This window comes from Brassica napus, chromosome C3 (genome assembly GCF_020379485.1).
Source record: "Brassica napus cultivar Da-Ae chromosome C3, Da-Ae, whole genome shotgun sequence".
NCBI classification, from domain to species: Eukaryota; Viridiplantae; Streptophyta; class Magnoliopsida; order Brassicales; family Brassicaceae; genus Brassica; species Brassica napus.
This window is the reverse complement of record NC_063446.1, coordinates 614,660-629,507: the sequence shown is the minus strand read 5'-3', so window position 1 is coordinate 629,507 and position 14,848 is coordinate 614,660. Positions and strand designations below refer to the sequence as shown.

Here is a 14,848-nt window from a genome sequence, read left to right as displayed (position 1 = left end):
CACACAGATTTGGTCGAGTTTTATGGTTTAAATGATGTACCACGGCCTCGGCCTTGACCACAGCCTCCATAAGAGTTTCCTTGGCCACGGCCATATGAGTTGCCTCGGCCTCGACCAAACGAGTTTCGGCCTCGACCACCACGTCCATGCCATTTTTCATGACCACAACCGTGTTGGCTATCACTCTGGACATGGTTTGACTCTTTCTTATCCTCTACGGCCGTATGTGCCTCAGGTAATGGGTTTATTCCAGGAGGTCTCAATTCACTGTTTCTCATCAACAGTTCATTGTTCTGCTCAGCGAGCAAGAGACAAGAGATCAGATTAGCATAAGTTGTGAAGCCCTTCTCACGGTACTGTTGTTGTAACAACACATTGTTTGTGTGGAAGGTGGAAAATGTTTTCTCAAGCATATTCTTATCCGTTATATCCTCACCACACATTTTCAATTTAGAAACTATCTTAAACAGGGGCGAGTTATACTCGTCCACGGACTTGAAGTCCTGGATTCCGAGATTCCTCCAATCATACGTAGCCTTTGGTAATAACACCGTTCTCTGGTGATCATATCTCGTTTTCAACTCTGTCCAAAGGTCTAGAGGATTCTCAATAGTCAAATACTGATCTTTGAGACTCTCAATAAAATGATGGCGTATAATTAATATAGCTCCATATCTATCTTTCTCACTTGCATTATTGCCCTCGGTGATACATTCACCGAGTCCCATGGATTTTAGGATGATCTTAGCATCAAGTGTCCATTGCAAGTAATTATCTCCAGAGAGATTTAGTGCAGCAAAATCCAAGTTGTTGATTTTCGACATCTGAAATCATATGTTTCATAATTTAGATTTAAAAGTGTTCAAGCGAATGCAATCAATATGCTCAAGCAATCCAGATTCTAGGTATGATGGAAATATGTCATTCGCATATGATGCATACATGTTCAATCTTAGCATTCATATTCTATATGCAATCAGTTCGTACTATTATGCATGCATGATGCAAACAAGCCGCACGGCTACAATCTTAGCAAACGGTTTCAATGCATTCAATACAATGGTCATTCGTTTTCAATCTTAGCAAACGGTTTTCTAAGAGTTCAATGTGTAATTGCAATCAAACAGTCGAGCAATGCATCAATTAGGGTTCATTCGAGAATGTATGAAACCTATCAATACTAGCCGGATCATTATCAAGACGAGAATGCATAAATCATTTAACCTAGCTAGCGATTTCTATTTCAATTCAAGCATTCGGTTTTAATCAATCAAAGAAGATAGTATTCGATTTTAATTTCAAGACATTAGGGTTTCGATCAAACAATCAATACGACTTCAATTTGAAAATCATTCAGTCAGTTTTATCAATTCAAACAACCAAATTCAAGAATGAGATTATCAATCCTAGCAATCGATTTCTATGTGATCAAATTCAATACAGTTTTAATTAATCAAGGCTAGCATACTATATCCAAACATACAATCATTCAAATAATCAATTTCGATCTCAAAGATTAATTAGGGTTTGGATAAAATCGATTATGCATTAGCTTTAGGGTTTTAATCGATTTCATGCATTGCATGCATTATGCATGTATGCGGCTAAAGGTATTAGAAAAACGATTTTGATCATTAGATCAATTGGGGTTTACGGAATCGAACTTATGATTATGAGCTTCGATTTACTCATTAGGGTTTTGATCTATTACCCTAGGGTTTCGATTAGGGTTTAAGGATTACCTTAACCTCAAGTAGGGTTGAATAGACCACCAATGAGATGAGGATCGCGAGCTGAACGTTGAGATTGATACGCGAATTAGCTGAGGTCGTCTAGATCTGGAACGTATCGCGAGCTGTCCTTGCTGGTATCGGAAACGCAAGCTGAAGCTGAGATCGTCTGATCACGAACGGAAACAAGCTGTTATCGCGAGCGGTATCGAGTCGTCTATCGCGAGCTGGCTGAGATCGTGTCTCGGGATCGAGCTGGGACTGTTTGAGGTCGTGAGCTGGGATCGTGTCACGAACGGGAACAAGATGAGTATTAGGTTTAGGGTTCGTGGTCGGGAATTCTCAACGGTTAGGGTTTATCATCGAGGGGATTATGGATTCCCCGGCTAGGATTTGTTTAGCTTAGGGTTTAGAGTAATCGTGCTGATAACGTGTTGTGAAACTAGAGAATAGAATCTGTGTATTCTTGTTTCTGTATTATTCATAAACATAAGGAGCCCTTTATATATAGGGAATTACACTGTCATAAAATAATAGAAAGTCTAAAGAAAGGAAATACAAATATGGAAAAAATACAAATCATAATCTAATAAGGAAATGACAAGATAAGATGCTGATTCACTGTCTCTCTCCTCACGGCCGAGTCTCTCTTTCTCTAGGATTGGACCGGTTATTAATCATGCCGGTTATGAACATTCACGATATGATTTATAATATTATTTTAATTATACGACGCTATTAATCAAGGAATGGTAGTAAAGTTAGATATCCCAACAATCTGTCAAAAGACAATAATGAAAATAGATCATAGATATTTAGTTTATCCCAAAAAAGAACTAAATAATTTGTTACAAATGTATCATTTTTGTAATTAGGTAAAGGTTGGTGCTTCTAGTGGTTGGTGTTTGGTAAGTAGTTTTTCGCACAACAAGACAAACTTAGGACATACTTGATTTTATATTGTTAATTCATTTGTCGGTATGTCCTTTGCCTACGATGCTCAATTTTTATTTATCTCTTAATTCTACAATTTAAAATTATCAAGGTTATAAATTTAATTTTTAATCAGCATTGATATTAAATATCGCTTTATTACAAATGTACTATCTAATTAAATAACTTAAACTTTAAGTTATTCGTAAGTACAGTTATAAAAGTAACGGATTATAAAAGGACTTTTTCTTGGGTTCACCCCCTAGGGTGAACCTTTAGGTTCACCAACCAATAGAAAGTTGTCATTTTAGATCTAGTATCTTTTAATTAAGGAAACAAAATAACTTGCCAAATTATATTATGCTTTTAAAATAAAAAATAAAAAATTAAATAAATAAAAATAACAATAGTTCTAAAAAAATATTATTTAAAAAAAATATTTATTTTTAAGATTTAGAGTTTAGTGTTTAAGATTTATAATTTAGAATTTATCCAAATGTTTAGTGTTTTTCCAAGGGTTTAGGGTTTACCTAAGGGTTTAGGGTTTACCCAAGGGTTTAGGGTTTACCCAAGGGTTTAAGGTTTTCCCAAGGGTTTAGGGTTTAGGATTAGAGTTTAGGGTTTAGTGTTTTGTTGACAACATGTTTAGTGTTTTTCCAAAGGTTTAGGGGTTTACCCAAGGATTTAGGGTTTACCCAAAGATTTAGGGTTTAGGATTTGAGTTTAGGGTTTAGTATTAAAGCTTAGGGTTTAGTGTTTTGTTGACAACATTTTTTTTTTTTTGTTCGTTTTTTATATATTATTTTTATTTGTTTTTAAATTTTATTTTGAAAAAATAATATAATTTGCAAGTTATTTGGTTTCCTTAATTAAAAGATACTAGATTTAAAATGACAATTTTCTATTAGTTGGTGAACCTAAAGGTTCACCCTAGGGGGTGAACCCAAGAATAACTCTTATAAAAGTACTTGAGACTTTTTTTTTTTTCGCTTCCAACAGACATGAGAAGAGGAGACAATAACATCGATTCACGAATATTACAAAATCAAAATGGGCCCATAATTTTCTTTTGTTTTTAGCACTCATCTTGTTTACTACCTAGCACCGCCACATAGAGAAAGGACAAGCTTCGTGTTCGGCCACGGAAAGCCACACGTGCGCGTCGGCGTTTTGTTCAGCCCTCGTAATGTAGGTCTACATGTCCCGATCATTCGACGCTCAATGATGTTGCAGTTTTCTTCATTGGATCCTTTTTCGCGTTTCTGTTTAAAACTATATTTTATATAAGTCGCAATTAAATCATAATACGATAATGACGATTGATGTTTAAAACTATAACATTGCCTCCTTTATTTGCAAATGAAATTTGTTTTTGTTGTTAATTTTTGCAGAAGTACTTTCACATGTTTATTAGTCAATTAATGACTTAAGGCCGCAGAGTATTAAACGTTTAATTATTTGTATATACACGTTTTTCATTTGATATGTATACCTTATTTTCTTTGTAATCAATCTTAATAATATTAATTTTATTTTCTTTGTGAAGGTTCCAAGCAAGAAGACACTGAAATAATATATTAATTTAATTTAAGAAAACTAGAAACCAGTAAATCTTTCTTTTTTTGCTAAACAAACCAGACAATAAATTTATACCAGCATGCATGTATAACACTTATACGATGTTGGATATACTAATATATTTACGTAGATTTGTTTGTATTATTATATATTAAATACAAAACTCACATTGTACTTATACGGCTAATCATGTGAACCGATCAACGAGATATCGAAGAGATATGGGCAGAGTTGAAAGAAGCATGTCCCGATGCAATTTATGTAGAAGATAAAATAATAGCTAAATTTTTTTAACGCCGACAAATTTAATAGATACATCATACATAATTACATATGAATTATTGATTACATATGAATTATTGATTCAAAATTTTGGTCCTACTATATATTTTAAAGTTTGTGACTGACGTATTCTTGAGACAAAATTTCTCCTTTTGTATCTTAAACCTGGATCGTGTCGCTTGATTTGTAGCTTTCCTCCATGCTCATGCACGACCGGTACATTTATATTTTACACCAATTCGTGCACATCTTATTACATGAATTCATATTTTGATCAACAAATACAATTGCGGCACGGCTGTACTGTCACAGCTTAGAAACACACATATATCGTATGTGTAGTATTCTGATAAAGCATCCAAATTTGATTTATCTTTGATCCTATTAGATTTTTTTATCATTTTTTTTGGGGCTCTTAGGACCAGTTTAGATATCTAGCGGAATAGATTTCTGTAAGTGTGATAGCATCCCAGGCCCAACAAGACACAAATGAGAAGGCCCAAGACAAGCCTAATGTCTCTCTTCTCCAACGGTCTTCACCAAAACAGAGTTTGTCGTCTTGTGGAACAGAGGTGAGTACGGGAGCTCAGCTGGAGCTTATCCAGAACCGTTTCGCTCCGTTACTTTGGTCATGAGCTGGCCGTCAACGTTACTTTACCTTTACAGCTATTGTATTCAAAGGATTCGAGATTGTTCTCTGGAGTCTATTTAATCTCCCTTGTATTGTTGATGAATTTGTAACGAAGATATTATTCAGTCAAAACCCTTATTGTGTTTCTCATATTCACATGGTATCAGAACCATCTAAACCTTAACAGGTATGGCTGATCCAGTTACTACGTATCCGTTTCCGAGTAAAGTTCATGTCTTAAGCTCCGTCACACTCAAGCTGAACGACAGCAACTATCTTCTGTTGAAAACGCAGTTCGAATCGCTCCTGTCCAGTCAAAGATCGATGGGATTTGTCAACGGCGCGGTCACACGCCACCAGCAACTCACCGTGTCACCAGGAACGATGTTGAAGTGGAGGAAGCAAACCCTCTCTTTGAGACTTGGTTCTGTTCAGATCAACTTGTTCGGTCATGGATATTTGGTACTCTCTCAGAAGAAGTCTTGGGTTCGGTCCACTCGCTCACTACGTCTCGGGAAGTCTGGGTCTCTCTAGCCGACAACTTCAACAAGAGCTCCTTAGCTAGAGAGTTCTCTCTCAGAAGAAGTCTTCAACTTCTGACCAAGAAAGACAAGACCTTGTCTGCTTACAGTCGGGACTTTAAGTCCATTTGCGATGCTCTGAGTGCGATTGGGAAACCAGTAGATGAGTCCATGAAGATCTTCGGGTTTCTCAATGGGCTTGGAAGAGAATATGATCCGATAACAACTGTTATTCAGAGCTCGCTAAACAAGTTCCCGGCGCCATCCTTCACTGATGTCGTGTCAGAAGTTCAAGGCTTTGATGTCAAGCTCAAGTCGTATGAAGAGATTCCTTCTCCAAATCCCCATGTTGCGTTTTCAACGGAGAAAGCTGATCAACAAGTGGAATACAAACCACAGGCTCCTCAATACAATCAAAACTTTCGAGGCAGAGGTCGTGGTGGTTATCGTGGTAGAGGAGGCTACTCAAGCAGAGGTCGTGGCTTCCCTCAGCATCAATCCAATGTCATCAACCAAGGAGGACGTCCTACTTGTCAAATCTGCGGTAGACTTGGACACACTGCTCTCAAGTGCTACAACAGATTTGACAACAACTACCAAACTCATGAAGCCTTCTCCACTATGCAAGTAACTGATGGAAGGGAGTGGATACCAGACTCTGGAGCCACGGCTCATGTCACAGCGTCTGCATCACACTTATTTATCCTTCCTTTCGTTCGATTTTACTAACTTAAAAATAAAATTGGTCCAAACTAAATCTCAAAGGATATAGTAGATTCCTTTTCTTACAAACATGCAGAATAATGTAACATATTGGCGTTATCGGACATTTTGGTAGTTAAGATCTTAAATGATTAGTCAGCTTATTAGTGTTAAGAATAATTTGGCCTAAAGGCTTATTGGGTTTCAATTCTCTTATAATTATTATTTTTGCACGTAAAGGCCCACATAGAGACACTCATATCCATGTGTTTTGGTGATTATTATGTAGGGTGGGCATATAAGAAATCAAACTGGTATGTCTTGTACTTGTGCTTTGCTTCGTATCCGTTTAGTTCAAGTAGTCATTAGTCGAATCGAGTAATAAATCACAAAATTTAGATTGTTAGCAAAATAGCAAGTACATATCATGTGACAAGTACACTATTAAAGTTGATATTTACAAATTGAAATTTGCGGATAATCCACACGTGACATGCAAGCAATTTACAAATAATTCATGAGTAGCTAGCAAATTAATACTCCAATGCTAGAATACACATCAATGATAGAAAGAAGAATAGTACTATAATTCCAATGAACTCCCCTAACCCCTCAAAGATTCGTTACTTAAATCGCCAACTTGCGTAGTGATTGCTGACAAAGCAATTGTTGATTCCTTTCTATTAGTTTATATATTCTTTGCTAATAGCCTAATATAGGTCAAGATTCTGTATATATATATATAAATAAAAAAGACCTCCAAATGTGAAAGGTATAATCAATAAACCGGATCGTACCGGAATGTAAAACCGAATGTCCGTTTCACATCTAACTATCATCACGTGTTAAGTAAGACCGGGTCAATAATGTAAGACGATTTGATATCTGATTTCGATTTCTACAACTATTGGCGGGATATCTAACGGTTTATAATAAGCCACGTGTTAAGATTCTTTCCAGACCGGACAGGCTGCCTATATATAAACCCCTTGGACCCAATCGCGTTTCTCGGATCCAAAAAGGAAAGTTAAAAAAAAGACAAAGAAGGACGATTTTGATCGCATCAAATGGCGGAAGAGAAGAGCTTCAAGTACGTGATCGTCGGAGGCGGTGTCGCCGCCGTAAGTCTCTCTTTCTCTTCATATGTTCTCGTAACTGCTCACTGTTTAGCTTTAGATCTATTGTTTAAGAAGAACTACGAATGAGCTGTTCTTAGATTCTTTTTTTTTTTTCAATTTAAACAAACGAATCAAAAGTGTCAAACTTACTTATTCCATTGTTGTTGTTTTGTGGCTTTCTTGAATCATAGGGATACGCGGCGAGAGAGTTCTCTAAGCAAGGTCTCAAGCCTGGTGAACTTGCTATCATCTCCAGGGAACCGGTAAGTAAGGCCGGCCCTGAGATTTACACGATTTATTAAAGATTTCAATTATTTTTTTAAAAAAAATATAAATTTAGAGACTTATGTCTATGTAATTTTCTTCGAAAATTTTGGGAGGTCCTAAAGGCAATATTTTATCCAGCTTTGCCTAAGATCGACCCGGAGTCTTGGCCTTGAATCTTCTTTTATGGTAGATTCTCTGTGGTTTATAGTTTTGGCGTTTTTGTTTGTGTGTTAAACAGGTGCCTCCATATGAGCGTCCTGCACTCAGCAAAGGATATATCAATCTCGAGAGTATAACTTTTTCTCTGATCTTAACTCTTTGTTAATAGATAGTCCGTGATTGGTTCTTAATTAGAAATATTGTTGTCAATGGTACACAGATAAAGCTTCACTTCCAAATTTCTATGTCTGTGCTGGAAGTGGGGGAGAGAAACAGTTCCCTCAATGGTACAAAGACAATGGTGAGTGTCCTTTTTTTCTCTGTGCTTCACAACATAGTTTCTCTCTTACTCATACGAATGACTACTTTTGCTAGGGATTGAGCTGCTTCTGGAGACAGAGATTGTCAAAGCAGATCTTGCTTCAAAGACTCTCGTCAGTGGCACTGGACAAGTCTTCAAGTACCAAACTTTGATAGCTGCTACTGGCTCTTCTGTACGCACAAATCTCTCTCACTCTCTCTCTCTCTGTCGCTTTGTCTCTTTCCACATTTCCTCTAAAGGAAGGTTTTACAATTTTGTGCAGGTCACAAGGCTGTCTGATTTTGGCGTGGAAGGTGCAGATGCTAAGAATATATTCTACCTAAGAGAGCTTCTGGACGCTGATGAGCTCGTGACTGCAATGAACGTAAAGGCAAACGGCAAAGCTGTGGTTGTTGGTGGCGGTTACATTGGTCTTGAACTCAGTTCTGCTCTCAAGGTTAACAACATGGAAGTTACCATGGTTTATCCAGAGCCTTGGTGCAGTAAGTCAAAAGAAATCTCTTTACTCTCTTCTCCAATTTGCTTTAACTAACAACTTTCCTTTTTGTTGTTGTCTTTATAAAAAAGTGCCTCGGCTTTTCACCGCCGGCATTGCTTCCTTCTACGAGGGTTTCTACGCCAACAAAGGAATCAACATTGTTAAGGGCACCGTTGCAGCTGGTTTCAGCACCAACTCAGATGGAGAGGTAAGCAAGATCTGTTTTTTTCTTTCTCTGCTGGGCCGGTTCTGAGATTTTGGGAGCCATAACATAGTAAAAATTTCAATATATTTTTTATTTTTTATTTACAAATGTAAGGACTTTTTTTATAAATTTGGGGGCCTATATACATGTAGTTTTTTTTTTCAAAAAAATTGGAGGCTCTATGCGAATGTTTCATCCGGTTTTGCCCAGGACCAGCCCTGATGATTCAACAACAGTAACGGCTCTTTTGCTTTATGATGCAGGTCACTGAGGTGATACTAAAGGACGGAAGAACATTAGAAGCTGATATAGTGATCGTAGGTGTTGGTGCTAGACCTATTGTATCACTCTTCAAAGGTCAAGTTGATGAAGAGAAGGGTGGACTCAAGGTTTTTGCTTCTTACAATGACTACTCTATGAAATAGTTTTTTAATTATTATAGACTGATGAGATCTTTCTTTGATTACAGACTGATGCATTCTTCAGAACAAGCGTTCCAGATGTATACGCCGTTGGTGACATAGCCACCTTCCCAATGAAACTCTACAACGATATGAGACGCGTTGAGCACGTGGACCATGCTCGCAAGTCGGCTGAACAAGCCGTTAAGGCGATCAAGGCTGCAGAGGAAGGAAACTCGATTCCAGAATATGACTATCTTCCGTACTTCTACTCGCGAGCCTTTAACCTCTCGTGGCAATTCTACGGTGACAATGTTGGAGAGACCGTGTTGTTTGGAGACAATGACCCGACATCTGCTAAACCGAAGTTTGGGAGCTTCTGGATTAAAGATGGGAAGTTGATAGGAGCGTTTCTAGAAGGAGGAAGTCCTGATGAGAACAAGGCGATTGCTAAGGCTGCAAGAGAACAACCTGTAGTTGAGAGCGTTGAGGTGTTGGCCAAGGAAGGACTTTCCTTCGTCAGCAACATATAATAAAAAGGAACCAAACTGCTTCTACGTTCTGACTTGTGTTGTGTGTTTTAGTGGCTTTATGTCATTTTGCTACTATTAAAAATTCCTCATTACGTTTGTTTTAGTTATTGGTTTGTTGGGATTATTTGATTTGAGAAATAAATTTGAAACTATTTGAAAATGAACAAATTGTATTTTCTTGTATTCTTCTTCTTAATGAAACTAAAAAAGGATGCTAACTAATACTTGAAATGAACACGTTTAGTGTTTTATTAGTGGCAAAAACTTTAAGACAGAACATAGAAACACAAATCAATGAAGAGATATTGAAAAAAAAACAGAGAAAAAAACAAATAAACAACTGAGCTTGAGGGGAAGAACCCTAAAAGTGTTCTGTGTTTCTTGCTCCTCACGCTTTCATAAAAGACGCTGTAAGACTCTGGTGTAAAACCGAGTAAACCGATCTCCATCCTTCTTCTGTAGGGTGACTTCCATCCCAAAAGAAGGCAGACTTGGGATCATCACATATCATATACTTCTTCACTCCCTTCTCATCCACACTTCCACAGTTATACTCACTGCTCACGCCTACGCAGCACGGTTTCAACGGACTCTGAAACGTCGTACTCCCTGCATTTCCGCAAAACCAATCAATCACACTAATAATTTAAGACATGCAATGTTATTGAAAATATTTGAAGTTGTTAATTTTATGATTCTTATAGTCAATTTAAATTGTTTTAAGGGAATTTTGTAGTTAAAAATAAAATTAAAAAAACAGATCTTATATTTGTAGATGAGATTAACGAGTGTTTTAACAACAAAAAAAAAAATCATACTAAATTTTTATATACCCTATAATAAAAAAAATGAGAAAGTTCAAAACTAAATTATCACCTGGATTTGCTCCTTTGTTGTTGAAGACGGTCAAGAAAGCGTTGTAGAGATCAAGAATGATGAAAGTGGACTTTTTGATTTCGTTATTGAGCTTTATCACGGCTTGTTGCAACAAGCTGTTGTGGAGTCTCACTAAAGCGTTTTGTGTCTCGTTACAACGCTGGAACGAGGAGGCAAAGGTGATGCCAGGGAGGCAACCGAGAGGCTGCAGCAATGGTACTGCTACTTTCTCCACTCCCAAGGCGTGGAGCCGCCTCAGATTCACTTCTGTTTGGTCCACCACTTGCTTTATGAATGCTGGAAAGTCCTGTGACATGCAATGAAGATGATAAATGAATAAACTCAGCTGTAACAAAGATAAGCAAAGTAAATGTAAAATGTATTGATAAAAATGTAGATCAATTGCATTTATTTTTAACTAAATATCCATGTAGTGCAGTTTGTATTACTCTAGTGTGTACACTTTACATTGATAAAATAGTGTTGTTAAATCTAGATTAACAAAGATAAGCAAAATAAATGTAAAATGTATTGTTATTGTCTTACCGAGGCAGGGCGGTTTTGGGAGATGAAAGTGGAATAGTCGTTACCGGCGACGCTGACGAGAGCGACGGAGGAGATCAGGTTGGAGGGAATATTGTAGATGTCGCCGGCGGTGAGAATGTTCTGGAAGAAATCGATTTGAGTGGTCATGTTGGGCAAAGGAGCTTGAGTGTTGAACACTCCTGTTCCTCCGTACGCAAAGTTCATTCCGTGCTGTAGCCGTTTCTTTCCCGCGTAATTTTTCCAGAAGTATGGGATTGGTGATTTAATCCCCACGAATTTTGCTATAATAAGAAAGTTTTTTTAAAAAAAATTTGAAAGAGTTCATTTTTTTTCCAATTAGTGTTTGCATGACTTGAACATGAATGGGAAAGCCATACTTATGTTTATTTCTTTTGTAAATGTCTGAATTTTAATAATTTATTTCTGAGATTGATACTAGTTTTTTTTTTTTTTTTTTTTTTTTTTTTTTTATAATTCTGGTATCTGGGCAGCCACATTTCCAACTATCCCCGTAGGGGGTCCAGCGCCCCAACGGAAGGGATGTTAAATCCGCTGTGGCCGGGGCTAGTTAATTGGACAATTCAGGATATAGACATGCTTCTAAAAAATAAATAGTTTGGGTTATAACTTAGAGAAATTTTCTTAAATAATCATTTTTAAGTTTTTGTCATAAAATGGCTTTCGAAGAAGAATTTGACAAAAAAAAATTTAATACTTATTTTAAAAAAAAAAATTTGAAATCCTATATCTAAAACTTCACTTTTTAACTCTAAACCCCAAATATAAATTAGTTAACCTTAAAATAAAAATATATTTTTACTCTGTAATAAAATTTATTTTAATCATTTTTTTTCACTTAGCTATCCTAGAAAACTTCTCTATAAATTACTAACTAGAAATCTATAGACAAAACAACAGCCCTAAGTAATGCAGGGACTTTTACAGCGCATATGTTGGTGTTTACGCTTTATAGTCTTTTAATATGATTACAAAGATAAAAAAAGAATGGAAGCATGAAGTGTCGTTGCTTTGTTGATGCTTAGTGGTAGTAGCTATGATGCGATTATTAAGTAGAAACATTATAATAGAAAAAGTTAAAACTTTTAGGAAAAGATATATAAAGAACAAGAAGATAGAAAAGAAAACAGATAAGCACCGAATACTATGAACGCAAAAGAGAGAACTAATTTACTTATATACTATTCATTTCTACTATGTGCAACCACTATATAGATCGGTACACTATGGATTGAAGCAACACTGACAGCTGGTAAATAATCGACTAGATTCCCTTACTAACCCATATACACAATATTTCCGGAACAAACTATGAATTAAAATTTCAGTAGATGTAACACAAGAAAAAGAAGCTGATATGATGCCTAATTTTTTTTGGCAAAAAAAAAAGATGCCTAATTTACTTTATGTTCATCAAGACACAAGCACATGTACTGTAGGAATATATATGGTTCATATTAGGAAAAATATCTCAAAATAAACAGTACAATAGCCCAGTAAGTTATACTATTGTATATAGAAATTTTGTGGGAAGGAAAACGTTAATATCTAGCAACGAAAATGAAAATAGCTTTTTTTGCTGGTTGAGTAAAAATAGTTTAGCAAAAAAAAACAGAAAAAGAGTGAATTATCACTTTAAAAAGTAAAGCACCACAAGAAGATGGCAAAAAGCAAAGTGGCTCGCGCACTGGACTGACACTAGACCAGTCTTCCATCAGTGTTTTCCTGAACTTATTTAATACGCGTCATCATTTACGCACGTATAAATAGTACTAATTTGTATGTGTAACTTTCATGTTATTACTTGGTTATTAATTTTACATGAGTTAGTCAAATAGTAAAAAAAGTCTTTAAAATGCGTTACATAAGTACGGTTGAGTGATTACAGCCAGACTTTACTCGATTTGGTCAGTAAAAGAATCGACATAATGAAAACAAAAGATGGTACGTAATAGTTTAAGGATTGCCAAGAGGGAGAGTTTACCTAGAAAATCAGTGGCGACGCGGCCATCAGAAAAACGGCCAGCGGGCTTACCGGGGAAAGTGATACCATAAGGAAATTTCCAAGAACTAGAGAGAGACTTCTTAATGTTCCCTGTATCTGCATAAGAATCTCCGAAAACAAACAGCTTCGTTGGTCTGAATCCGTACAAGCGATGGTTCTTGTCGGAGCCTTCAACTCCATTAATTTCCGCTGGACAAAAATTAGAAAAAAAACAATTAAAATATTAGGGGCATGTTGGTCTCAAACAATCCGTTGTGGAATAAGAGCTATAAGATGAGTGTAAATTTATTTACCAAAGAGAAGAGACGTGAATAGAAATACATAGAAGCATACGAAGAGCTTGATCAAAGAGTCCATTTTTTTAGAGAAAAGACTTCTCTTCAGTGAGAAAGAGAGAAGAGGAGAGGAGAGGAGAGAGAGAGAGAATTTTTGAGAAAAGTAATTAGATAGTATTCTAATTAATGTCTTTGTGGTTTATATAGTAAGCCACTCAGCCTTTCTAGTTGATGTGAAGCGACCACGAGCTGGCCAAACTTTATCATATTTGTTGTGTCCGAATGTGATTTACTATGCAATTGTCATAAGAAATATAATAGTTTGGACAAGTACCAAATTTTCTTTTTGCCGCTGACGTGACCATCTAATCTCTTTGGATCAGAAACAAGAGCTTAAATCTCATCTTCTCACCAATTTAGATTCGAATTTGGCAGATCTACCTTTATTAGTAGTAGAGTTAGAAAATAATGTTACTTTAACAACAACAAAAAGTGCAACAGTTGATGATGTTTTAATTCATCGAGAATTTTATGTTAATACCTTTTTACACGGACTTAAACATGATTGCATACATAAATAAAGACTTTTAAATTTTATTTCATGTCAATGACATATTGGCACATCCCCTTGATTATTACTGGTTAAGTTTGGCCCTTACAAATTATTTTGTTTTTGAATTAACCTGGATATTTCGGGTCTATGGAGAAGCCCAGAAAAATTTCCCAAAGAAAGGTGTAGTCCACGGATATACACTTTCTCTGGACATTCAAATGGGCTTTAAAGTATAGGTCTATTTCTGTGTTAAGTGATTAGAATAGTTGTAACTTAGTTTCGCGCAGCAGATGGATCGAATCTAAAACGTATTATCGTCCCAACTCCCCTTCTTTGCCACCTGACCACAATCACCCGATCATCTCTTAGAAATTATTGGCCCCATGATTATTAAATCCTTGTATATTTCTTAAATACCAGTAGGTTTTATTTGTATATATATAATTGATTTCAGATCGTACATTTCAGAAAAAATGAAACCGCTGATCAATCAAACTAACTTCTTCATAGTACAAAATTAAATAATTTAACCAAAAAAGAGAATAAACAAACTTTTAATCCTATCTCTTTTTATTTTGCAATAAAATCAATTTTAGTGAAAAATATTATAAAAAAGCAAAAGTAATTTAAGAAATTACATAATGACGCACCAAAAGTCACTTGACCTTCACCAATTCATCATTATTAAAACAAAAATATAAATTTCTATTATATA

The 14,848-nt window shown here is 36.0% G+C and overlaps 2 protein-coding genes across 2 annotated transcripts; one reads left to right on the top strand and one right to left on the bottom strand.

Annotated features, from left to right (window-relative positions):
* Positions 1-7,370: 7,370 nt before the first annotated feature.
* LOC111204212 (monodehydroascorbate reductase 2) lies at positions 7,371-10,043 on the top strand. The gene is made up of 9 exons (XM_022698451.2): positions 7,371-7,498; positions 7,687-7,758; positions 8,001-8,052; positions 8,142-8,222; positions 8,297-8,415; positions 8,506-8,725; positions 8,811-8,929; positions 9,190-9,315; positions 9,396-10,043. The coding sequence occupies exons 1-9, from the start codon at positions 7,445-7,447 to the stop codon at positions 9,858-9,860; spliced, it is 1,308 nt and encodes a 435-aa protein (XP_022554172.1). The 5' UTR covers positions 7,371-7,444; the 3' UTR covers positions 9,861-10,043.
* A 39-nt stretch (positions 10,044-10,082) lies between these two features.
* Positions 10,083-13,843, bottom strand: LOC111204213 (GDSL esterase/lipase At5g03610). Its single transcript, XM_022698452.2, has 5 exons — positions 13,599-13,843; positions 13,285-13,494; positions 11,283-11,563; positions 10,737-11,043; positions 10,083-10,469 (listed from the first exon to the last, which is right to left on the bottom strand). Exons 1-5 carry the CDS (start codon positions 13,660-13,662, stop codon positions 10,249-10,251), a joined length of 1,083 nt encoding a protein of 360 aa, XP_022554173.1. The 5' UTR covers positions 13,663-13,843; the 3' UTR covers positions 10,083-10,248.
* Between the last annotated feature and the right edge of the window lie 1,005 nt (positions 13,844-14,848).